Source organism: Eptesicus fuscus, chromosome 3, assembly GCF_027574615.1.
Source record: "Eptesicus fuscus isolate TK198812 chromosome 3, DD_ASM_mEF_20220401, whole genome shotgun sequence".
Taxonomy (NCBI): domain Eukaryota; kingdom Metazoa; phylum Chordata; class Mammalia; order Chiroptera; family Vespertilionidae; genus Eptesicus; species Eptesicus fuscus.
In genome coordinates, this window is record NC_072475.1 from 8479665 (window position 1) to 8505533 (window position 25869).

The 25869-nt window shown below is 59.8% G+C and overlaps 2 protein-coding genes across 2 annotated transcripts in view; one reads left to right on the top strand and one right to left on the bottom strand.

Annotated features, from left to right (window-relative positions):
* Positions 1-230: 230 nt before the first annotated feature.
* Positions 231-2931, top strand: LRRC3 (leucine rich repeat containing 3). Its single transcript, XM_028151782.2, has 2 exons — positions 231-346; positions 1136-2931. Exon 2 carries the CDS (start codon positions 1181-1183, stop codon positions 2051-2053), a length of 873 nt encoding a protein of 290 aa, XP_028007583.2. The 5' UTR covers positions 231-346; positions 1136-1180; the 3' UTR covers positions 2054-2931.
* Positions 2932-10335: 7404 nt separating this feature from the next.
* Positions 10336-25869, bottom strand: part of TSPEAR (thrombospondin type laminin G domain and EAR repeats) — a 57588-nt gene continuing 42054 nt past the window's right edge. The window contains exons 7-11 of the mRNA XM_054713599.1: positions 25616-25802; positions 24210-24439; positions 17033-17220; positions 13699-13800; positions 10336-10940 (exon numbers count right to left, since the gene is read on the bottom strand). Of these exons, the coding sequence (XP_054569574.1) occupies positions 10787-10940; positions 13699-13800; positions 17033-17220; positions 24210-24439; positions 25616-25802 (861 nt within the window). The 3' untranslated portion in view covers positions 10336-10786. The remainder of the gene's footprint in view (positions 10941-13698; positions 13801-17032; positions 17221-24209; positions 24440-25615; positions 25803-25869) is intronic.

The window sequence follows — 25869 nt, forward strand, 5'->3', positions numbered from 1 at the left end:
CGCCCTTAGGCCCCGCCCACAGTCCCTGAGACGCACCCACTCGAAAGAGCCACCCCAGCCCCGCCCCACGCTTTCCCACAGGCTACGCCCAAGGCCCCGCCCCATCGGGCCCTCTAGTCCCGCCCCCAGGCTCCGCCCTCGACTCAGGCTCCCGCGTCGTCCTGGCCCCGCCCTGCCCCGCCTCGCCGAGGCCCCGCCCCCAGACCCCGCCCGCGAAGTGCAGGCAGAGCCCAGGCAGCCCTGGGTGCCGGCCTCGGGGTCCCCGCCGCGCCAGGGTGTGGCGCCGGGTCGGGCTCCGAGCCACGGAGATCCTCGCTCAGAGCAGCCTCCGGTCGCGGCCGCGCAGGTAAAGCCCCCACCCCTCCCGGGAGCGTGGACACCGTGTCCCTGTCTATTACCCGCCCGTGGTTCCCAGGGTCCCGGGGGTCCCAGGGGTCCCGGGGGTCTCGGGGTCCCCGGGGTCCGAGCCCCTCCAGCCCAGGCCCCCGCGCGGCCCCGCCACTCCACGCCCCAGCGCAGCGCGCGCCCAGGGCTTGGCTTTTCTCTTTTCTCCTTCTCCTTCCTTCCCAAGCATAATGGAGATAAAAGGCGCCCACCCCGGGGCAGGGGCCGGGTGGCTGTGCCTGCTAGGGCTGGCAGAGAAGAGCTTTATTTAGTGTTGGGATTTTTAAGGGTTGTCAAAATTAGCAAAGTGCTAAGCTTCTGCAGCAGCCTGGCCGCGAGTGGGGAGCCGCTGGTTCCCCGTGGTTGTGGGTTGGTTCGGGCTCTGCAGTCAGTCTTTCCGATTCCCACCCTGAGGGCCGGGGAGGGGGTGGGCCCCAGGCTGCCATCACCCAGTGTTGTCCAGGCCCCTGGTTCCTGGGTGTCTAGAGGGTGTGTCCAGCTTAGGTGGCAGGGCTGTCCCACCGTGTTGATGGGTGCCTCCCCCCCAACCAGAGGTCAGTAGAGCCTGCTCTTGCTCTTCTGGTGGCATTGGGAGTCCCCAGAAATAAGTTCCAGAGACCCCCCCGACCCCCGACCTCCTCCCCTCCACTGGTCAGAGGCTTCAATTTGCCTGTGGTGTCTCCTCAAAGTCAAGGTGTGCCTGGGTGCCAGCTGAACCCCGTGGACAATGCCGATTGCTCCTCTGTTTTAGAACGGAAAGAAAACACGTTTTCCTGGCAGGCGAGGACAAGAGTTTATGCCCGTATCGGAAGCAGCGTCCAGGAAAGTGGGGAAGGATGTAGGCCCACAGCCCTGGGCCAGAGGAGCGTGCCGTCTGCCCCCAGGTGCGGTCAGGATGGGCCCCCTGGGCAAGCAGAGCCTCTCGTCCGAGCCGGCCCCCATGGGAGGGTCTTGCCTCCTCCTCCTCTTCTGCCTTCGCCTGGGCACCTCCTGCCCGCAGAGCTGCCAGTGCCCCGACCACAATGGGGACGTGGCCGTCCACTGTAGCGCGAGCGGCCTGCAGGAGATCCCCAAGGACATCCCCGCCAACGCCGTGTTCCTGAAGCTCGACGCCAACAAGATCGCCCGCGTCCCCAACGGAGCCTTCCAGCACCTGAGCCAGCTGAGAGAGCTGAACCTGTCCCAGAACGCCATCGAGACCATCGGCCCCGCTGCCTTCTCGGGCCTGGCGGGGGGCCTGCGGCTGCTGGACCTGTCTCACAATCGCATCCGCAGGATTCCCAAGGACGCCCTGAGCAAGCTCAACGCCAAGATCCGCCTGTCCCACAACCCCCTGCACTGTGAGTGTGCCCTGCAGGAGGTCCTGTGGAAGCTGAAGCTGGACCCCGACTCAGTGGACGAGATCGCCTGCCACACCTCCGTGCAGGAGGAGTACGTGGGGAAGCCGCTGATCCAGGCCCTGGATGCCGGCGTCAGCTTCTGCAGCACCCACCACAAGACCACCGACGTGGCCATGCTGGTCACCATGTTCGGCTGGTTCGCCATGGTGATCACCTACGTCGTGTACTATGTGCGTCAGAACCAGGAGGATGCCAGGAGACACCTGGAGTACCTGAAATCCCTGCCCAGCACCCCCGTGTCCAAGGACCCCCTCGGCCCTGCATCCTAGTGCCCGCGGAGTGCCATCACCCTGTGGCAGGTGGTGACTGACTCACGCCCCTGGCGTTCCCCCGGCCAGGTGGCAGTCACAGCTACTTCTGTGCAGTGCACACTGGCCGAACACTTCCTCCAACTGCACTGAGTCACCGCAACGCCCTTCGAGCCAGGGAATGCTCCCATCAGACCCGCTGACGGAGGGAGACACGAAAGCTCAGAGGACGGACCGACTTGCCCGTGATGACACAGTCAGGAAACGATCCGGTCGGGACTTAAAACCGGGCTGCCTCCAAGATGTCCCTCCCACTCGCAAGCCTCTCCCGTGTGGCCCCCGTGGGAGTGAACGGGCTTGTCGTGTTCATGACTACGGATATCCCCGGTGGAGTGTGGGGTGCAGATTCACCTGTCGAGGGCACAGGTGGCCCTACCCTGCGGGACGGACTCGCCTCTGCCCCCCTAGTATTTCCTGAACCCGTTGGACCACAGAATCTGTCCAGAGCCAAGTAGGAGAGGCCAGGTTTGCTGGAGAGGGAAGGGAGGGAACAACCGTGTTTATTCTCAGAATGATGGTGAGGAATAACACTTGGACCCAAACTTCAGTCCGGTGAGAGGGGGGAAACACCCCAAACCTGAAACCAAAACACCGCAGAGAGGAACCCGAGGACAAGCTCGGCCTGCCTGGGTCCCACCGCTGTCTGCCTGGCTTGTGGGAACGCCGGTCATCGCTGGCCGCCGCCGTGCCTTGCTTTTCTACTCACCAACACCTACAGCAGCTCCTTTCAAAGGGCAGGACTGATGAGGGATGTTTCAAGGCCAATCAACGGGACTCCTCCTTTTCTCCAACAACAAGTTCTCTCTCTCTCTCTCTCTCTCTCTCTCTCTCTCTCTCTCTCTCTCTCCACCTTTGCTGCCAGGACTCTCAGAGCTCATTGAGTGCTCGGTTTTCTTATATAGCTACACGTCCAGGGTAGACGTTACCTCCACCTGTATGACTCTGATTCATCTTCCCATTTTTAGGTTACTGTCTTTTGGTGAGTGTTTATATTTTGCACTATTTTTTTTTTTTTTTTGGGGGGGGGAAGCAAATAGGGATAAATCGCTATGAACTGAAGGGATGAAGGACAGGAGCCTCATCAAGCAGAAGCTCAGAAGCGATGAACGATGGCGGGTGGTGGGTACTTGGAAAGTTCCGAGTGACTTGACGTGGGCAACGCATGTGGGGCCGCATTTACACGCTGATCCGGAGACCCAGCCGTGCACCAGAGACCCGAAAGGCTCGTCCGAACACGGCTGTGACTTCTCAGCCACGGTGCGTTAGCAAGGACCCGCCAAGAGGTTCCAGATACCCTCCCACACCCTAAGGCGCTGCGCCTGTGTTCGCGGGGGCGGGGTGTGGGGGGTGCACAGCACGTGCAGGGTAAAGAGAGGGGCCAGAGTGGGCGTGGGAGGCAGGGCTGACGTGGCCATCAATGCCCACCTGCTGCTCCACAGGCCGCCAGCCCACAGCCCTGCCCACCTTTCCAGTGACAGCTCAAACCAAGAAGTCTGTCCACGTGTGTGACAAAGGCTGTGACCAGCAGGACATAGCCTCCTTGGGTGATCTGGGTCCCCTTCCCCACCCATCCCATGTGCACTGGTGGGGGCAGAGGTCCCACCCCACAGGGAGCTCACCTCCTGTGGGCCTCCCTGGTGGATGTGACCCCTGGGTCAGGGGAAGAGAGCAGCACGGGCCCAGGGGTAGAGGGGAGTGTCAGGGCCCTGCCAAGGCCTCTCATGTCCTGTGGGTGCCACCAGCCTTAGCACTTCGGGGTGCCCCTCCTTGCTGCTAGGGACTCCATTTCTCTTACCCCCCAATCAGCCAGCGCCTGGATGCCACCACACGTGGCTCTTCTGGGGGGTGCATGGAGAGTAGGTGGGCTTTCCCCCTCCCACCCCTTTGCTGGCCCCCAGCCCAAGGCCCCCTTCCCTTGGGTGGGCCCTGTGGGGGCGGGGAGGTGGGCGAGGACCTAGAGCACTCAAGGGCCCTCTCCCTCGCATCGAGAGCCGCCAGGGGCTGCCCACCCCCAGCCTTTCGGGGGTCCTCGCCCCTCATGGAGTCTCCCAGGGGAGGACACCTCCCTCCAGGAAGACCCCCAGGACCTCAACTCCAAGACCCCCAGCTCCTTCCTGCTCACGGAGCTCCCAGCCCTGGTGCCTGAGAACTGTTTCAGGGCACAGCCCTCTCCTCTTCTCTTTTCTCCTCCTCTTCCCCTCCTCCTTCCTCTCCCTCAAGGAACCCCTTAGGATGATGCCCTGCCTGCACCCCCACATTCTTTGCTGCCATATTGAGTATGGGCCCCTGGGTGCCCTCTGGGTCCTTGGGCTGACGCAGCCTTCCCCACCCCACCCCACCCCATCGGGTCCAGTGTTTGACCCCATCTTACATCTGTAGAGGCCGGGGTCAGGCTGGCCCTGTCCAGGGGATGAGTGTTGACAATGGTGGTGGCATGGCAAAAGGGGTGTCTCCGCCGGCCCATTTCAGTCGGAGGGCAGTGAGGTCAGAGCGGCCCCTGGCTCTCTTTGCCATCCAGGTAACAGGCCCTTCACAGGGCCCGGGGGTCCAGGCCAGACAACTTTGGGGTTCCTCATGGGGTAGAGGGGTGTAGTGAGCAGAGGCCCCTGGGCACCCGCATGGGCGCTGGGCACCGGCCCTGCCTGCTGACCGGCTCTCCTGCAGCGGGTCCTCACAGAAGCGTTCGCAGGGACTTTGATCCTGGGCTGAGTTACCTGGGGAGGCAGGGCTGCTGGCACAGGCCGTGGGAGGTGGAATGTTCTGGACTTGAGGCAGTTCCCGGCCATGGCAGCAGCCTGGAGTGGGGCCGGGAGTCCTCCTCCTGGAAGTTGCGTCTAAGTCTGATTCCACCGTCCTCCCCACTCTCTGAGCCCTCAATAAACCTCCTTGTGCTTCAATCGGCTGGAGTGGATTCTGTTGTCCGCCCCTCTGCGGCCCCCACGCCCCCAACCCAGACCTCTCCTGCAGACCTGCCTTCCCTGCAGACCCGGCCGGGCAGCGGAGCCAGGCCTGCGAGCCCGTGGCATGAGGGGCTGGGTCACGGGGTGAGGCCAAACGCACACCCTGTGGGACACAGCAGGGAAGTCAGCAGCCGCTCTCAGACCTCAGGGTGGCCCCGGGCCGGCCGTCCACTGGGAAGGGGGCAGCAGCCGTGAAGTCCCCGGACAGCACACCCGGGGCCGGGCTAACTCATAAGGGGCCTCGGCTCACGCTCACAGTGGCCTGGCACGGTAGAGAGTATTTCCATGTTCAATCCGAGGTTGTGAGGGCTGGAGGGGGAATGACGAGTCAGGAGGCGGTTTGTTTGGGGCAGAGCTGGCCTGGAATCCGCCCTCTGACGTCTGGGCCTGCAAGTTCTCACTCAGGAAACACGAGCCTTGGAGCATCATCAACACAAGGAGGTGAGTCCTCGGTTCAGCCTCAGACCGAGGAGGGGCCAGCGCGGGAGGCAGGGCAGCCGGATTCACAGTCCAGTCTGGGATGCTGCATCTGAGCCCCTGGGTGGCTGCATCTGTAACCATGGCAACAGCACTGGCAGGAAAGGGAGTGGACCTGGGTTGGCTATCAGGCCCCACTCCCAGGCGCAGCTGACAATGCTGGCCTGCTTTCTGTGCAAAGAGAGGCGGAGAGAGCATCCCCGAGTGACAGGCCCCGGGCTAACCTTCCTGCCAGCTCAGCTGCTCTTGGAGAGGAGGAAGGAGGAGAAACCAGGGAGTAGGGGGAGAGTGGCCACCCCCTGGAAAACTGGTTCCGGAGGCCATGTTAACAGATGGGGAAACTGAGGCACCGATAGGTGAGATGATTTGTCCAAGGTCCCAGGAGCTGGTGAATGCTGAGCTGGGGTGTAGCAGGCAGCCGTGGACGGCAGACAGAGGTCAGCAGACAGACGTCAGCAGCCAGGCAGGAAGTCGGAGCCACTGAGATGCGGAGAAAACCCCAAAGGGAGACCAGCTCAGTGATTTTATTTACGGATGTGGTGACTCTTCTTTCACCCCGTTTGTACTGTGGCAGGCGAACCCCCAGTCAGGAGACGGAGTCGTCAGCCACTGAAGTCTCTTATCACATGAAGTCACACCCACTCCCGCCCCCACCCCACCCCTCGGCCAGCTCAGGGCAGGGGAACCGATGAGAACGCTTGCTCAGCCCTGCCGCCCTCCTCCCTCCACCCCTGCCCACCGCACACACTCAGACCCCCGGAAGGTCAGTGACGAGGGCCCGGCGGCGTCTCTGAGCAGCGGTCACCTCTGCACTGGACTTCCCCGAGGGGACCACATGCAGGATGGGCAGCTAGGCCAGGCCCTCCAGCACAGCTCTTAGGTGCTGCCCTGCCAGGCCCCACCAGGGCACCCTCCCCATCCACCGGGTGGGCTGGAGGTGCCCCCCTTGGACTGGCACCTGCTGTCCTCCTGAGAGCCCTCAGCACCCCCACTGTCTCTGGCTCAGCTACCACCCTCTCTGCGCCCACTTCTGGGCGCCAGGGCCGGGTCCTGCCATCTCTCTGTGGGAGATCTCGGAATTAGTAATGTTGACCAGAGGGTCGCCCTGCGGGTGGTCAGCTGGACCCCGCCCCCCACCAACCTCCCCGGGTGCTTTGCGGTCTCTCCGTAGCCCCTGCAGAAGTCACTGGACCAAGGGTTCAGAGTGGTCGCCAAGCTTCCTGTCCTTGCCCTGAGCTAAGAAGTCGTCTTCAAAAATCAGTCTGTTGGTCTGGACATCACAACAATGAGGCCAAGACTGCGGTTTTCCCTGAGGCATTCTTGTCGCAAACCAAGAGGAAGTGCCTGGCTCCGTTTTAATGGTTGAGCAGCCCCCATGCAGGACCCAGGCAGGTCCTGGTCACCACGGCTGCTGGCCCAGGGGCGCCTGCTGTTGCGACACTCATAAGGGGCCTTGACTGTGGCTGGAACTCATCATAACTTAAGTCTGTTTTCATCGCTGGGATGTCTTCTGTTGGGAATGTCTGCTCACGCCCTCTGCTCTGGGTCCCGTGTGGGCCTTGGTTCCCGTGTTTGTTAGGGCTCCTCAGACCAAGGACTGACGGAATGAATCAAGCCCTGGGCGTGCCGATAGCGTCACCCATCTGTGCTGGCGTCTGACCTCCACTTACTTACGTTTTAACATAACAGTATATGCTCGACAGATATGCAACCATCCCTCTGTCATCTCCACCTTCCCTTTCATTTTCTTCCATTGTCTCACCTTTAGAAAAGTAAAACATTTCCTCCAAATAGGGGGGAAATCTATTCTAGAACCTTTTGCTTTCCAGTATCTGTAACTTTAACTTTACCAGGTTATGCCAACACCAGGTTGACTTGTTTAATTTTAGTATAATTTAATACCTGGAGGCCAAGCTTTCCCTCATTTTTTCAAAGTTTTTATTTTATTTTATTCTGCCTGTGAATTCTTTGAAATGCTCCGTAGATCACTTCATTAGTTAACAAGGCAAGCTTTGGGCCCTAGCTGGTTTGGCTCAGTGGATAGAGCGTCGGGCCTGTGGACTGAAGGGTCCCAGGTTCGTTTCCGGGCAAGGGCACATGCCTGGGTTGCAGGCTCAGTCCCCAGTAGGGGGCGTGCAGGAGGCAGCTGATCAGTGATTCTCTCTCATCATTGATGTTTCTATCTCTTTCTCCCTCATCCTTCCTCTCTGAAATCAATAAAAAAAAAACAAACCATTTTTTAAAAAAGGCAAGCTTTGGGATTTTGATTGGCATTGTATGTGTGTGCATGTGTGGGATGTGTGTGTGTGCATAGGTGGGATGTGCGTGCATGTGTGTGTGTGTGTGTGTGTGTGTGTGTGTGTGTGGTGGAGGGCAGGGGATGGGTGTTGGCAAAGTTAACGGGCGCTACAGGAAAAGCCCAGCAACCCTGCCGAAACCGGTTTGGCTCAGTGGATAGAGCGTCGGCCTGCGGACTCAAAGGTCCCAGGTTTGATTCCGGTCAAGGGCATGTACCTTGGTTGCGGGCACATCCCCAGTAGGGGGTGTGCAAGAGGCAGCTGATCGATGTTTCTCTGTCATCGATGTTTCTAACTCTCTATCCCTCTCTCTTCCTCTCTGTAAAAAAATCAATATATTAAAAAAAAAAAAAGAAAAGCCCAGTAACCCTGACACCAGGCGTGATGGCCACGGTGAAAACAAGACAAGTCAGCAGCCCTCCACGTCCCAGCCTGGCAGACGGCGAGACAGAAAGGCCCGGTCCTGGCAGGACCAACGGAACAGGGGCCACTCCGCACATCTGGCCGTCCTGGGCCTTGTTGGGGGTTCAGGAGGAGCCCTGGAAGTCAGGAGCAGATGCAAAAATTGCTGTGGAAAGTATTTCTCCAGAAATCATGACCTCGAAGAAGCAACTCCAAATAAAAGTGCAGTTTGTGCTAAGATGTTCTTAAAGGGTTTGCTCCTTATCAGTGAAGACCGTTGAGAAGGATCCCCGTGGACTTACAAAGGCGCCCAGCTCAGCGGAGTGGGGACGGTCGGGCAGGAAACACGACACGCTTGTCAACAAGACAAGCATGGAGCCCGTCAAACCACAGGCAAACTCACGTGCAACCGCAGGCTGCCCTGCGAGCCGTTCATCCGCCGGATAAAACCCAGCACGCCTCACTTGAAAAGACGTAAATATCTCAGTGTTCTCGGCACGTCCCTTCTCCTGTTTGCATTCGTAATTTAAACAAGTCCTGATTTGTGGCTTTGGTTTCCACCCAGGAGAGGAGATTGAAGCTTGTGCCAAGGCGAGGTGGCGCCGCTGGCTGGCTGAGGAAGTCCTCGCGGGGACGTGGCGGCTCCCCGCGTGCGCCGCTGTGCCGGCGACCCGAGTGTCTGCCTCCTTCCTCTCTGGGCGCCAGTCCTCCCACCCCCTCCACCCCCCACCCTGTCCCCGTGGTGAGCCAGACCCTGTGGTGACACCCTCAGGGCAGAGAGAAAACTGGACGTCTGGGTGACCCCAGAGAGAGAGAGAGAGAAGCTATGAAGGGGAGGTGCTTGGAGGTCATGGGCAGTGCCCAGTTTGCCTCTCCCCCAGGGGTAAATTGAGGCTCAGGGATTGGGAAGTGGCAGGTGGGCGGGACTAAACACTCCGGGGCCCTGGCTGCCCAGGGCAGGGATACTGCCAGGCCTAAGGGACAGTGACAGCAGAGATGTGGGGTCTAGCAGGGACACCGGGGCGGCTGCCGTGGGGCCTGACTTGGCGTGAAGGGCACATCTTCTTTCTCCAAAATAATGAATAATGAGTGTGTGTGGGGGGGGCACACGGAGAGTGGGGGAAAGGTCCACGCCTGTGGGATTACCCAGGCGGTGCAGGAGCCTGAGACTTCTCTCTCACAGGTCCCCTGGCCTGGCCCAGACCTCTCCCCGCCCCACCCCTGCCCTTTGCTGTTCTCCTTGGGGAGGGGACATCCTTATCTGGGGTCAGCCCCACCCTCCACAAGGCGTGAAGGAGGCTCTAGAAAAATCTCAGCCTTTAGAAATCAGACGGGCCCTGCTCAGGGTCTGGAAACCCCAGATCTGATTGGACTGAGGAGGAGCAGGCTCAGCGTGGGGGTGGGGCGCCCGCCCTGTCCTCGTGGGGAACTGACCACGGGGAGCCAGGGCTCCGGGGGCCGGAGCCGCCACTCTGCCCTGGCTGTGTGATCTTGGGCAAAAATCACTGCGAGTTTTCAGGAGGAAACAGCAGAGCGTTCAACCGAGCGTGGGGCCTTCCTGCTGCTCAGCTCCGGCTCCCACCTCCCCCTGCGGCAGTCACCTCCCCGAGCAGGCGGCGCGGACTGCGGGGCAGGCCTGGCCTTGCCACCTCCGGTGGTCTCCTGGCTCCATGCGGACCCCGGCGGCCTCCCCAGCAAGGCCTCTGGCACGGAGCATTCCCATCCACCCCGAGGCCTGGGTGGTGCCGGCCCCGCCCCTCCGCCCCCTCCAGGTTCCCAGGGTGTCATGTCACCCCAGCAGCATCCCAGGGAGGCAGGAGGCCGCCCTGGTGGAGGGTTCGAGGGTTCGGGTGTTCAGGCGGAGCCGCGGGAGCACTGGCCCCGAGGAGGCAGCCCAGGCCATCCTGCACACACAGCCGCCGTGACGGGTGAACGGAGGCCCGAGGAAGCAGCTCTGTGCAGGAGAGGCGTCCTCCGGCCGCACTGGTGACGGGGGACCTGCGGGCGCCTCCGCTTCGGTGGCAGAGCGAGGCCCCAGGCCGTGCTCACGGAGAGCCGAGCCCCCCCCGCCCCACCCCGCCCCGAAACACGCAGACGCAGCCTGCTCTGTGTAAAGAGAGTCATAAATATATTTCAGTGTCGACAACGTACAATAAATAGCTGTATGAACGTGCAGGGCGGCATCACGCCTGCTCCCCGTCTGCGCTCGCCAACCAGGGCAGCGTGGCCAGGCCCCAAGCGGACGCCGCAGGGAAGGTGACCGGGCTTTCGCGTGTGAGGTAAACAACTGTACGAGCTTTCCTGTGAAGCGACATCCCTGCAGGGCACCCCGGCGTGCAGGGCAGCTCCGGTGTCCGGGCGAGCGCCCACGCGCCAGCCGGGTCTGTCCGCGACGGGCACCCGGCCAGAGAGGTGACGGACGTCTCCAGCTGGAGGAGGGCCGGGGCAGCGAGGCAGCCGCTCTGGGCGCGAGGTGCATCTCCCCAGAGGTTCCAGGGCTTCTCGGGTGGGGTCCCGGGGTGCAGTGAGGTGGGTCCTGTTCCCGGGGGCCAGGCCCGTCACCCTGTCCGGAGCTTCAGCACCCGGGAGAGGGGCTCCTTGGCGCTGGAGTAGACGAGGTAGGAGCCGGCCGTGGTGCGGAAGGTCTCCCAGTCCCGGCAGCCGAAGGTCGGGAGGCTGTGCACGGCCACGAAGCCTTCGTAGCCCTGCCACCTGTGGGAGAGACACGTCAGCCGCGGACGGGCGGTCTGTGCCAGGCGGCGTGCAGGGCGGGAGAAGCTGCCTGCACGTCCAGGCTGGGCACTCCCCGGGCTCCTGCCCGCCCCCCTGCCCCCACCCAGTGGGCAGGCAGCCTTCTGTGCTCTTCTCCAGGCCTCCTCCCCCTCCCCCATGTCCCCGGCGGCACAGCTGCCCGGTTATACTCTCAGAGAGCTAGACCCGGAGCCTGCAAAGAGGGAAACTGAGGCCTGGAAGAAGGAACCTGCCCTGCCCACCACCCTGCAGCTCCTCCTATCCACCCAGACACTGGTCCCAGCCCAGAGTGCCCTTGGGGACTCTGCCACCCGGGCCAGGAGGGGGGGTGGGATAGGAGGAGGGGGAGTGGCAGGGAAGGGTCCTGGCAGTTCGATGGGTAACTGTAGGGGCTAAGCCCACACCGTCCCCACTCCTGGGGTCACAGTTGACATCGAGGCGCCTGCCCTCAGACACACACCTGTCACCACACGGGTACGGCGCCCCCGCTTTTCAGTGAAGGAATCGCGCTCCCGGCACACGGCTCTGCCACTCCCTGCCCCCCAGGTTTGGATCCGGAACCCCGCCCATGGCCCGCTGCTCCTGCAGTCAGCGGTTCCTGGGTTTTGCCTTCAAAAGGGATTTACGGACAGGTGGTTCCAACTTTTGTAGGGTGGAGCTCTCACAGCAGGGTGCCGGGTTCAAAGGCATGAGTCCTTTTAATGTTATTTTTCCAGACTACTTTCCAGAAAGGCCGGTGATCCCTGTCCTGATGGGAAAGGGCCAGGGTTCCCCCGCCCCCACTTCCATGCATCACTCCCAGGAGAATGGAGGGAAGAGAATGTGTCACCCTCCTGCTTTGAGAATAACAACTTCCAGTGTTTATTCTCGTCTTCCATTGTTTTCTTCTGAAAATCCCTGTTCATAGATTTTGCCCATTTTTCTGAATTAAAAAAGTATTTTATGACTTTGTAGGGGTTCCTTTTCTGTCCTAAGTGTGGTAAAGTTTGTCTTTTGATTTTGAATAGGATATCTTTCTCCATTTAAAACTTTTAAAGGTGTGTAGTCAGCCAGGTGACCTATTTCCAGCCATGTCTTCTTGTATAACTTTGTGGTTATAAAAAAAATCATCTTAGCTTTTTCCTAATATTTCTATAGTTTAATTTTTTTTTACATTTAGATGCCTAATCCTCATAAAACTTATTTTTTTTTACATAATCTGAAGCAGGAATAGAGCTTTATGTTCTTCCAGATGGACAGAAAATGATGTACAAATTATTTTACTAAGTAATGCATCCTTTTTTCATTGAATCGAAATACAACATTTATCACATTAAATGGCCATAATTATTGGCTTTCTTGTGGAGTGTATTACACCCCCCTACAGATTTATTTCTGCAAAAGCCACACTGCTTTCCTTGCACGCTGTCACAGCCTCCTTCACTGTTTTTATTCTTCCCATTTTTCCTGGCTCTGTTTGAAAATTTAGTCTTAATACATTTAATTAATTTTAAAATCATGCTGTCATGTTGAACACTCTACAGCAAAAAAAAAAAAAATTAGAAAGCCTAAAGAAAGCTGATGTTTCTGGTAAAACACAGATGACCAAAATTGTCTCAAGAAGAGATGGAAGACCTGATGACACCAGTGACCCGGGAGGCACTGGGAAAGGGAGCTGGCCCAGGTGGCTTTAGAACGGGGTGTAACCTACTCATGAAGGAAATAGCGAAATCCTACTATTGAGACTCTTCCAGCCCCGGGGCGTGGTGGGAAACTTGGGAGCGGGTACCATTAAGTTAGGCTCCACCTCACACTGGGTAAAGGTACGGCCCCAGAAGGAAACCACAGAGCAATTTCATTTCCTATTAAAGATGCAAAACGCTTAAATCATCCCGAAACAATTGGTAGCCACTGGCAGGTTAAGTAATTACATAGTATCAAGTGGCACTCGTCCCAGGAATTCGAGGAAACCTCTCACAAGTCACTGCGTCAACAGATTCACCGGGAAGAGCCACGCCGCACGCGGAGGCACGCCGGCCCACGGGACCACGCGGACTCGGGCGCCGGCTCCTGTCCCGCTCAGCCCTGCGACCCTGAGCCTGCGCTCACCACGGCCGCCGGCCGCGCTGCCGGCCTCACGGTGCTTCTGGGGGTTCTAGCTGCTGGGAACGCTAGGCTAACAGTGAAAACATGAGCAGGAAAGAGGCCAAGTTGCTTCTATTCACAGAGGCAGCTGTGTTCTCAGGACTCCCACGAGTCTCTGCTCCAGAAAACGATCAGAATTGATCGTCCGGTGGTTTGGTCAGATGGCGAGGCACAGAAATGGTCACAAAAAGCAGCCGGAAATGGGGATGGAAAACCCAGGTGCTGTGCTTACAATACGTGAGCAACAGCCGGAAGGGAGCTTAGCAAGGATGGCACGGTGCCCGTGTGAGGACGTGAACTGTTACTGAAGTCGCGTGACGCGTGGAGAGACCTGCCGGCGTCCTGGGTGGGAACACGGAATAGAATCCTGTGTCTGTGCTGCACCCGGCCAGACTCAGAGATGTGAGCATCGGCATGACTGCGGTCACCTGGCTGAGCCAGGGCGTGACCGGCACTCGGGTGCACGCGGCTCCAGGCGACGGCCCATGGGCTCCAGGCCTGAGACTCGCTCTGAGCCTGGTCGCCGGCAGGGGAGGGGAGACTACCCCAGGTGAGCCAGGTGGGGAGAAGGGTGCGGCCTTGCCAAGCTGCTTACCTGTAAATAATACTGTTTACGGAGAAGGTGTTTCCGTCAAAGGAGTTGGCAACCACCAAGAAGTAATCTTCTCCCACTGAGAAGAACTCCCAATCCAGGGCGCTGTGGGGGCAAGCGGACGGCATTAGGGGACGGCATTAGGGGACGGCATTAGGGGACGGCATTAGGGGACGGCGTTAGGGGACGGCATTAGGGGACGGCATTAGGGGACGGCATTAGGGGACGGCATTAGGGGCCAACGTTAGGGGACGGCATTAGGGGCCAACGTTAGGGGACGGCATTAGGGGCCGATGTTAGGGGACGGCATTAGGGGCCGACGTTAGGGGACGGCATTAGGGGACGGCATTAGGGGACGGCATTAGGGGCCGATGTTAGGGGACGGCATTAGGGGCCAACGTTAGGGGCCAACGTTAGGGGACGGCATTAGGGGACGGCATTAGGGGCCAACGTCAGGGGACGGCATTAGGGGACGGCATTAGGGGCCAATGTTAGGGGACGGCATTAGGGGCCAATGTTAGGGGACGGCATTAGGGCACGGAGCCCGAGGTGCCCCAGAGCTCAGATGCTGGTTTCCAGCCAGTTCTAATCCCAGGTCCCACCCCAAACCCACAGAGGAGGGGCCAGGCCTGAAGGGAGTGATTTTCTCAGCCACACAGGGAGTTTAGTCATTCACTTAAAATTTAAAAAAAAATTTTAAATTGTAGTAAAATACATATAAATTTTTAACAATTTTAAAAAATCCTCACCCAAGGACGTGCTTAGAGAGGAAGGGAGAGAGAAAGAGAGAGAAACATCGATGGGTTGCCATCCAGGTATTAAAGCTGCAACCCAGGTGTGTGCCCTGGCTGGGAATTGAACCGGCAACCTTTTGGTGCATGGGACGACACTCAACCACCTGAGCACTCCAGCAGGGCTCATTTTAATCACTTTTAAGTGCACAGCTCAGTGGCATTAAGCACATTCACAGGTTTGTGCAACCACCACCGCCATCCACCTCCGGAACTTTCCAGTCTTTGCGTGTCCGGCTTATTTCACTCAGCATGTTGTCCTCTAGGTTTTTGCATATGGCAGCCTTGCTGGAATTTCATTCCTTGTTAAGGCTGGATGCTATTCCACTGTGTGGACGGACACGGTCGCTTATCCCTCCCCCGTCGATGGACACGCGGGCTGCCAGTGTGAACGGTGCTGCTGTGAAATGGGCACAGAGTCTTTCACTTTGAAGAGGTTGATATAGCCCTAAGCGGTTTGGCTCAGTGGATAGAGCGTTGGCCTGCGGACTCAAGGGTCCCGGGTTCGATTCCGGTCAAGGACATGTACCTTGGTTGCGGGCACATACCCAGTGGGGAGCGTGCAAGAGGCAGCTGATCGATGTTTCTCTCTCATCGATGTTTCTAACTCTCTATCCCTCTCCCTTCCTCTCTGTGGAAAATCAATAAAATATTAAAAAAACAACAAAAAAAACAAGAGGTTGATATAATCAGAAAAGTGCTAAGCTGAGGGGCATTCCTAAGCGCTTGCAGCACCCTGGAGGTGGGAACGTGAGGAAACTTGCCACCCCCCTCCTCCGCCCCCTCTTCCCGCTCCTTCCCGACACCAATAAGGTTCCCACATAGAAATGGTCCCCTGCACTTGGGAGCTGTGTTTCTCGTTGCAAACGAACACGTGCATTCTGTCTTAGTCGAAAAGCTCCCGAGTCTGCTAAGGCTGAGTCTGTGCACAGACTCGGTCAGTTCGGAGGGCTCTGACAGATAACTCCTGCCCCTCCAGGAGGCCCCACCGTCACCTCTCTGATGACTGCAGGCCCTGCGCCCACTTTACAGGTGAGGAAACTGAGGCTGCGGCCACACACTAGTCAGTCAGACGCCGAGGCCCGGCCAGTGAGTCTGTGTCTGGTGGCCTCGGGCTGAGGCCTGGTCGGGCAGCAGAGGGCCCCCTGTCTGGCGGAGACTCACTGCAGGTTCCCTCCCGGTGGGGACTGAGAGCTCTGGCCTAGAGCAGGGTGCTCAGGCAGGACCCCGGGAGCGAGGGGGTGTCTAGGATGGCTGGGGGCATGCAGGGATGGCTGAGGCCGGCGGGGACCCTGGGGCACCTCACACCTTCCTTCTCCCATTGGCCAGGATCATGCCTTGGCCCCTTCCAGCCATGGCCACTTGTGATTCAGCCCCAAAGTGCTGGCCACAGCTCTGCTCACTGAGGAGTGGCCTGAGAGGTGTGGCCCTGGGCAGGGTCAGTGGTGTTGTTCCACGTGAGTTGTTCCTCCAGTCGTATCTGGGTTCTGAAACCAAGACCCGCGGAAAAGTCGCGAGCAGCGGACGTTCACAGCCTGCACCCCGCGCACTGCAGAGGCCGCCTGGCCTCGCCGGGGGAAGACGGTGTGCAGTGCGGCTTCCTGTTCTGCTCGAGGCAGCATGACAGCAGTTACCCTACTATCCTCTGAGGGTTCTTTATTCATATATATATATTTATATATATATATATTTATTGATTTTTTACAGAGAGGAAGGGAGAGGGATAGAGAGTTAGAAACATCAATGAGAGAAACACTGATCAGCTGCATCCTGCACACCCCCTACTGGGTATGTGCCCGCAACCAAGGCACATGCCCTTGACTGGAATCGAACCCGGGACCCTTGAGTCCCCAGGCCGACGCTCTATCCACTGAGCCAAACCGTCTAGGGCGGTTCTTTATTCTTTAGAACAACTGCATTTAGTCAAAAGGTGGACATGACCTACATGTGCATCAACGGGCAACTGGGTGAGTGAAACGTGGCCTGTCCATACGATGCCTATCATTTGGCCACACAAGGAATGAAGCATGACACGTGTTCTTTCGTGTGAATGTCCACCACAGGGGATCCGCGGGCACGGGCAGCCGGCTGGTGGTGCCAGGGGCTGGGGACCATGGGGGAGGGTGACCGTTCAAGGTAGGGGTTTCTTTCCCAGCACGAAATGTCCTAAAATCACCTGTGGTGACGGTTGCACATACCTGTGAATTTAACACAAACCACTGAAGTGTAACGAGCGAACCACACTGTTTCAAAGGAATTAGAGTCAAGATGATAAACGCGAGCCACAAAATCCCTGCAATGGCCCGGGAGGAGGTTTGCAACATGCAGGAGTAAGGCCACGCCCCACCTACACGGGATGCAGGCAGCCTTCGGTGCTGGTGGCCACCGCGTGTGGCTTTGGGGACCGAGCACGAGGCTGGGCATGCCGCCTCCTCAGGGTGGGCTCTCGGTGGGGAGCGCGGTGGGGAAGGTCGCTGTGAGCCGACCTGATGCTGTGCCCGGCCGGCCTCGCCCTCCCACCCAGCCGGTTGCCGGCTCAGCCATACCTGCAGGTCGGGATCTCCTGGAACTTGACGAACGTCTGTGCAGTGACGTTCAGCTCGTAGATGACCGAGTTGATGACGTAGGAGTCATTTTGCACCTGCGTTTCCACATCGTAGCTGTGACTGTTGGCAACAGCGAGAAAGATCCTGTCTCCAATGTGGAAAACTTCCCAGTCCGCGGCGCCAAATGTCTGGGGGGGAAGGAGAGGAGGGCAGGCCGCGCTCATGAACAGAGACAGCAGGAGCCGCCAAGTGACAACACACACACACACACACACACACACACACACCCCGCCGAGCTCGTCTGGCAAGGTCCCCGCTCTCCAGCCGGGATTCACTCAATTTCCCGAGGCATCGACTCTCACTCCCTTTACAAACACGAGTGCCAGTTGTGCCTGTACCTGAACTGTGCCATCTGAGGTGACTGCGTCTTAGCCGTCTGTGCCACCCACTCCCCCAAGCCCCAATGCTGCCCTTCCTTCGAGGTCTAGCTGCTACAACACCTCTTCCAGGGAGCCCTCCCTGCTTGCTCCAGTCTGGCCCTGAACTCTGAAGCAACCTCTAGGTACCTCTTGTGTTTCTTACTATGCGCCGTTCCTGCCTGAGGTTCCCCCCACAGCCCCATCTCTGGGTCCCCGTGCACGCTGTTGCTCCTAAGTCACTTGTCACCCTCGAGGCTGAGGCGTGCAGGGTCCACAGGGGTGGGCTTTGGCACGAGTGGCCAGCTGTGGAGCCTTTGCCCCAGACCCTGAGCTGCATGAGCTGATTTGCATGTGGGGCCCACGAGGAGGAAGGTGATGCTGTAGTTCACGGCCAGCATCTGGAGCCTAATGGTGGCGCTGGTGCATGGGGAGGAGAGGACCAGCGAAATCCACATCCGGGCCCTAAGAAGGCAGGGCAGAAACGAAAGGAGACATTTTCCTGGGGAACAAGGGGCAGGTGCAGGGAGAGGCCCAGCGGTGAGAGAGGGAGACCCTGGCAGTGCACTGTGGCAGGGGACAGTGGTTTCCCCCACGCCCAGCAGAGGGCGACATTGTCCGCTTCAGCCCAGCCCACGTAGCTGCTGTCTGAGAACATTCCTGGGGGCCCCTAAGCTGGGCTCGGAGCCAGGAGCTCTAGAAACAGGTCTGGATCGGTCCTGAGGAGCGGAGCCAAGTAAGGTTAAGCCAAAGGATGACTCACTAGGACAAGACCGGAACCAGGACACCCGGCAGTCCCTGATCCCTCACAGGGGCCAGGAGCTGGGTAAGGCCTTTCTGGATCAGCGTGTGCTCTCCCCCACGCGGCTCCGGGAGGTGGCACCATTCTTTCCCTGGGGGGCCCCACGACTTCTGAGCAGGCTCAGACACTGGGGGCCGCAGGGGCCTTCAGCATCACCCGCCCGGTGGCTGCTCCACGGACAGTGACAGTTACAGACACATACGGGGCGGAGAGTCACACACATGAGGTGGTGACTTCGCAGAAACTGAACAGGAGATGTCAGACTGTTAGATCCCAGCTCCTCTGACTTGTGCTGGGGAAACCATGTCAATGGGAAACGGCCCACGCGTGTGCAAGAGTAAATGCACATACCTGTGTGCACACACCTGCATGCACACACACCTATGCACACACTCCTGCATGCATGCATGCACACGGGCACTCCCACACAGTTCAGGGGCCAGGAGCTGGAAGAGGATCTCCCCCAGGTGGCCAGGACTTCCTTGGGCTCTGAGCCACTGGACTCAGACTGCTCCCGTCTCCCGAGCCCCAGCACCGAGGGTGAACCATGGGGGCCGGGAGGGTGCTGGGCATTGGCAGCTTGGGGAGAAGAGGTCCCAGGGTGTGGCGGGGGCGGGAGGCGGGGAGGAGTGTCAGGAGGGCGTCGCTCAGGGGGGCTGTCATCCTGCCTCTGCTCTGTGCGTCCCGCCGGCGGGCGCCGATACAGCAAACCCGAGGAGCCTCGTTCCGTGCGAATTTCAGAGGAACAACAATTTCCCAGGACTTGTGGAGCCCATGCAATACTCAGGACATGCTTTTACTAAAAAGTCATTTCTTGTTTCTCTAGAATTCAAATGCAACAGGCACTCTGCTGTTTATCTGGCCACAGGCGAGCAGAGACCTGCCTGGGGCTGGCTGGGTCACAGTCACTGCTGCCAGTGACCCCTCACCCCCACAGTGTATCTGCCAGGAACTCCCCAGAGCGGTAGCACCTGCACCCTGGGCCAGAGGTTGGGCTCCCCGCACTGGGAAGCAGGTCTGAAGCTGCCTGGGGCTGCACCAGCCTGAGGCACCTGCTGGGCTGGGCGGGCTCTCCCCTCCTTCCCTCCTTCCAACGGAATTCCCCCGGAGCCCTGCCCTGCCAGCCCTGGCATGGCGCCCGGGGGCTCGGGAGCACCTCTTGGGGTGATGGTGCCGCCCGGAGCCCCTGGAGCCCCTGATAGCCTCCCTCGAGGGTGGGGTGGGCTCCCGGGGTCATCGGGCCAGTGTGGGCAAGGAGGTCCTTGGGTTCCAGCTTTGATGGAGCCAAGAACCAAGGGTGTGGGAGTGCCCGGGAGAGGGGAGGGGGAGGTGGGGACACTGCCCGGGGAAGACACCTAAAGGATCCGGGGCGATGCTGCCATCCTCACTGCAGGCAGCTGGCTAAGGTGGGCAACGGTCTCATCCTGGGAGGCTGCGGAGAGCCCCACACTCCTCAGCAAACTTCTGGGTACCCCTCCGAGCTCCTCCCCCCGGCCCCCTCGCCCAGCAGGCCCTCCAAACCGTGCCGCCTGGGCCCCTGCCAGCTCCTGCCTCCCAGAGCCAGCGGAAGTCACAGGAGAAAGCACCCTCTCTCGCAAGCATGGCCTGCGTTGAGCCCGGCCCCTCCCAGGTTCTTCCTGGGCGTGGGGACCACAAGAGGGTGCTCTCTCACACCCCTCTCCTTACAGAGGTGGATCTTAAACCAACTTTCTTTCTTTTCATTTGCTTCTGGACATTTGCATTCTTGGTGGAGACTGTTTCCAACAAGCCCATAGCTTCCCCGCCACACCTGCTGGCCACTCCGTGCGGCACCTCCATGCGTCCCATCTGCCTGCCTGGCTCAGCGCTCCCTCCATCACCGACCCTCTCCCGGGGGCCCTGGGCACTCAGCCAGTCTGCCCCAAGCCTTCCTGGCTCTGGATCCTCAGGTCCACCAGGGACTTACCATCAGGCCCATCTCACAAGGCAGCGAACCTGGAACCCAGAACCTTGGCCAGCTGTGCCCCTCTCCCCTCCCTTCCCATTTCCCCTCCTCATCCCCACCCCCTCCACCTGGGCCTCCATTTGATCACATGACCACAGCCCCACAACCCCACAGCCTTCACTTAGGGAGCAGACACCCCAGCAGCTGGAGGCTGGTTTCCATGCACGGAGCCGTTCCCTCCTGGACACGCCCAGCTCAGGCCTCCTTTGGTCCAAGAGGATGAGAATAAGTGGCTGGGGCCTGGGTTCCTGCCACCTGGAGGGAGGATGCCAGAGTCCCTGGTGGGTGGGCAGCCAGACTCCACTCACCTGGACCCAAAGCCCTGGGTGCCCGGATGCCCTGGGAGCAGCAGCTCCACGTCACCCAGATCCACCGCCGCTCCTCCCAGCGAGGGCAGGGTGCACAGCTCTGCAAACAGGGCCCAAACCTGCACCCCGAACCCCGCGAAGGGGCTCCCGCGACGCCAGCACCTCTCCCCCCACATGCTCTCCGAGCACCCTGCCTCTCCGGCTTCAAAGCTCACAGTCACACCAAACTCCACACCAAACAGTAAACACATCGAGGCATCTCCAAGGCTTAAACACAATACAGAAATGCTGGCAAAACAGGAAAGTGGAATTCTGCGGAGTTTGAGGAATTGTCGAGGTGTGACCAGATGCTGCTCGTAAGAGAAGGCGGCCCTCAGGCAGGGCACAAAGCTGGTGGATGCCCTCAGAGCTTGGGCGGCCGCAGTGCCCCGAGCGTCCATCCGAGCAGCCCCAGCGTCCTGGATCCCAGGACAGCTCCGCCCTCGGGCTGGAGACTTCCATCCTGGCCACCGAGTCCTGCTCCGCCCACCAGCTCCTGGATGTTTCTCTCCTGCCCTCGGCCTGCGCTCCTTAGGGTCGCATCGCAGGGACAAGCCTTCACCTCCGTGCAGCTGGCCCATTTCTGCCCTCTGCCTCCGCCTCCCTCCTGAGGATGCCCATGTCCAGGACGGGGCACAGACTGAGCTGGCTCACAGATGCCACTTGAAAATGCAGGGGCCACCTCCTTGCAGGCCGGTTTGTCTGCCGTCATGGACATCACCATGGATGGGTCCTGTAACCACCTCTCCTCCTGCCTTCCCTTCAGCATCTTGTCCTGGCCCTTTGTTTGTTTTGTTAATCCTCACTCAATGATATTTCTTCTATTGCTTTTTAGAGAGAGTGGAAAGAGTGGGGGAGGGAGGGAGGGGGAGAGGAGAGAGAGAGAGAGAGAGAGAGAGAGAGAGAGAGAGAAAGAGAGAGAGAAAGAGAGAGACGTCGATTGGTTGCCTCCTGCACACACCCTGACTGGGGCCAGGGATCGAACCTGCAACCCAAGTATGTGCCCTTGACCAGACTCAAACCCGGACCCTCAGTCCATGGGTTGACTCTCTAGCCACTGAGCCACACCAGCCAGGGTGACAACGACAATTTGTAAGAATCCTCTTCTGCTTCTGGAACTAGTTCAGTTTCTCCCCGGGAGGGTCTATGTGTATACGTTAGCCTCCGTGTCTCTGGTCTCCCGTCGGACCCCTGGACACCCTTAGCTGTGTGAGTCCGTTTAGGGGTGAGGAAGGCTGTGTCCTGGGACCTGGGACCTCCGGTTGTGGCCCTTGGAGACGTGCTGTAAGGAAGACCTTCCTAAATCGGCCTTTTGTCATATTGCATCTCTTTGTTCAAATGTAGGCAATTTAGGATCACTGTGCTGGTAGCTGTAGGATGGCAATCTCCAAAATGACCCCCAACCCACTGCAGGAGCCCCCCGGCCCCCATCACATGATGTTCTGGCCCTGCCAAGGACCTGGCCTGGTGGACCAAAGCCACGAGCTGCCCCTTCTGTGCCAGGCTGCGGTCCTGCCCCCAGGACACCACAGAGCTCGGCCCCGGCCCCAGCGCGCCTGCTGGAGACTGGGAAACAATCACCCGAGTCTTCTTCCAGAACAAAGTCTCCGGTTCCTGCGGTGGTCCCTCCTTCCACAGGATTCAAATCCCTTCCAGCCCCGCCCACCGCCCCAAGCTCCCAGGGCACCGAGCTGCCGCTGCACAGCCCTCGCCCCTCCTGGGCGGGCACCACACTGGGGCGCTGCCATCCCGCCCGCTTCCCAGGCACCCACGGGGCTCGGTGACACATGGGATTAACTTAGAGCCCACAGAGTTTCCACACGCACCTGTCGCCTGTCGCCTGCACCCCTGCCCGGGCCTCCACGCGGCCCTTTCCCTGTGGCCCTGTCCCCGATAGTCGGGGCTCCTCGGGAACCTGCTTTACCGCTGCAGTCTTGTCCTGCCCACTCCTAACCCAGACGCCTTTGACCTCCTTGGTCTAATTCCAGTCAGAGATCCCGTCAGCCTGGGCAGACCCCGCCAGCCCATTGCTGAGCCCTTTCAGATCAGCACGCGCCCCCAGCACCTCCTCCTCTCACCAGGACGGCTGCGCTGTGTCCCCGAGTCTCAGCGTGCTTAGGCACCCCAGCAATGACCTATGCCGCGTAAGGAGCATTCGAGAAAGACCCTGCCCGACGCCGAATAAAGCCACGGCACCACAGCTGGGTTCCAATCCCGGCTCTGTCGAGAGCAAGTCCGATAACCCCCGAGCCTCAGTTTCCCATGAGAAGAGGGGACTAGTGGCAGAAGTTACCGCACAGCCCGGCCAGCATGGCTCAGTGGTTGAGCGTCGACCTATGAACCAGGAGGTCATGGTTCGATTAATGGTTGGGACACATGCCCGGGTTGCGGGCTTGATCCCCAGTGTGGGGTATGCAGGAGGCAGCTAATCAGTGATTCTCTCTCATCACGGATGTTTCTATCTCTCTCTCCCTCTCCCTTCCTCTCTGAAATCAATAAAAATGTATTTTTAAAAAAGTTGCCTCACAGGGCGGCTGTGCGTGGGAAGAAGTAGGTTAAGCTATTGGCACGGAGCTTTCTGAGGCCCCTGCTCAGCAAGCCTGGACCGCTGTCACTGCTCAAGAATAACGCCTCAGCCCTGCCAGTGTGGCTCAGTGGTTGAGTGCCAACCTATGAACCAGAAGGTCAGGGCACATGCCCGGGTTGCGGGCTCGGCCCCCAGTAGGGGACGTGCAGGACGCAGCCTATCAGTGATTCTCATCATTGATGTTTCTGTCTCTCTCCTCCCTGAAATCAATAAGAATATATTTAAAAAAAAAAAAAACAAGAAAAAGAATAATGCCGCACCCTAGTCCTGCTTCCCCCGCGAATCCCACCATCCCACTTGGGAAGCAGCACCCTGAGTGTTAACCTCGGAGTCATGCTGGCTCTTCCCGGCCTCACTGTCCGGGCAGCAGCGCTCGTGAAGTCGGCTTCCTGGGTGTGCGTTAGAAGCCGCCGCAGCTTCCTGTCGGTGCTGCCACCTCCCTCACCGGGGCCGCAGCTCCTGCCCCGCGATGGGCACACGCACGCCCCGCCCTGCCCCTGTGCTCCTGTCGTGGTCCACGTCACAGCCGCCTGGGACACGTGCGGTCCGCCAGGGTGTCTAATGCTGTCCCACCCTAATAAATACGTCTGCAGCCCTGATCACAGGTCCTGCCAGCCAGCCCATGGCGACCGGGACCAGGTGAGGGACATTGAGGTCTGAGGGAGTGTGGAGAGTGCTGCCCTCACTCACCGCATGTGGCCAGGTCAGAGGTCAGCTGCCCAGCCGCCCCAGGGCAGGAGCCTGGCACCCAGAGGTGGCCAGACAGCGGGGGCCAGGAGGCCAGTCTGAGCACCCGGCGCAGCCAGGACACCTTTGTGACAGAGGGACAGCCGAGCCAGCGCACCCCTCCTCTCCTGTTAGGGCTCCCCAGGCTCTTTTGGAGGCTGCCGTGTGCAACATGACCTGAGCCTTATTCGGGGGGGAGGCACCTGGGGTGGGGGCGCAGGGGTGAAGGTCCCGACCCGGCACTGGTCCTGCTTCACCAGGCCTGTGTGGGATCAGCAGGCGCCTGGGGGCACCGGGCGCAGTGCAGTTCCTTACCAGGAAAGACTGGAAGAGCCGGAAGGAGCCGACCAGCCAGACGTACAGGTGGGAGTGCACCTTGGTGGACGTGCCGTTGAAGGCGTTGGCCACCACCAAGAACGAGTAGGGCCCCACCGTGAAAAACTCCCAGTCGTAGGCGCCGGAGGTGGCGATGGTCTGGTTGGCCTCGAACAGGCGCGTCCGCGGGTTCCACTTGTAGATGACGCTGTCGATGTTGTGGTTGTCTCCTGGAAGCCAACGGCTGCGATGAGGGAGGGGGCACGGACTTCCGCGGCCTCACGGTGGCCTTGGCGGAACCCTGGCCTCCTGGACCCTGCCGCCTGTCCAGCCCAGCCAGGCCTGGGCCACTCTGGGTGTGGTCCGCTCACCCCACACTCCCCTGCACCCTCTCACTCCCCAGCGAGGACGCCCTTCAGGTGGCCTCACTCCTGCCTCTGCCCAGATGAAAACCCTCAGGGGGCTCCCCTTTGGGTGGCTCAGGACCCTCCCCATGGCCTTCAGGGTCTTGGAGGTGGAGCCCCCTGCCTCCCCCCAGCCTCACCTGTCACAGCCCAGGGCCCCCTTGGCTCCCATCTCTCCTGCAGGTCAGGCCGCATGCTCCCTGGGGCCCCTCTGGCCAGCCTCTCACTTCCATGGAGAGCTTGGGGAGAAGGCCCCTGGGGTCGCCCTGCCCATCAGCAGGTGGTGGGGGCTCCTCCTCAGGCCCCCACAGAGCTCCCTCATGGACCTCAGGCTCAGGGAAACTCTGAGCATGGAGCCCACTGAGGCCTGAGCTGGAGATGCCCTGCAGGGCCACGGCCACCTTGGACCTGCCCGGCCCTGAGTCACAGGATGGAGAAGGGCTTGCCGAGGTCACTAGTTGGTGTGTGTGGGGGGGTGATTGCTGGCCCAGAAACAAGGTTTGCCGGCCCCTCCCAGCCTGTCCCCCATCACACCCACGTTTCACAGGGTCTGTGTGCACACGATGACCTGTTTTCAGAAACCAGGTCCATGTCCTTCCAGCGACACCCCCACCTGTCCACACCCCGTCCCCCGGGCTGACCCTGGGCCTGCTGGTCAGAGAGGTCACCTTCCCACTATGTCAGTCAGATCCTCCCAGAAGGAGGTGAGTTAGTCAGTTAGTCAGTTACTAGTCAGTTAGTTTGAAATGAGGCAGTCTGGGCAGCCAGGTGGCCCTCATTTCTGTGGCGACTCTCCTGGGGGCAGGCACCCGTCTTCCCACCTGGACAGATGGGGAGGTGCTCAGGTGTGTTCACCCTCAGAGGCCGCCATCAGGTGGCCGAGCCTGAGGAATCGGGCTGCTGTGATTTATTATCGTTTTTAATGAGATGAAGACGAGCCTTGCAGGTGAGTCATGCCCGCCCCCGGGAGGGTCACCTTCAGGTTGCAGGTCACAGCCCTACCTTCCCTGTGGTTGGCCACGGCCAGGAAGTGCTCCCCAGCCACCTCGAAGGCCTCCCAGTCCCGGGCGCTGTGGGTGGCCACCCTCTGGTAGGGCGTGAACCGCAGCTTTCTCGGGCTCCATTTGTAAATGACGGAGAACTCCTGGCCCTTTTCGTTGGGGTCAAAGTTGGCCACAGCCAGGAAGATCTGCAAGAGAGGACCGGGACACTCGGTTCCCTGCCCGCAGCCAGGGTCTCTGTCCGCATGGGCAGGC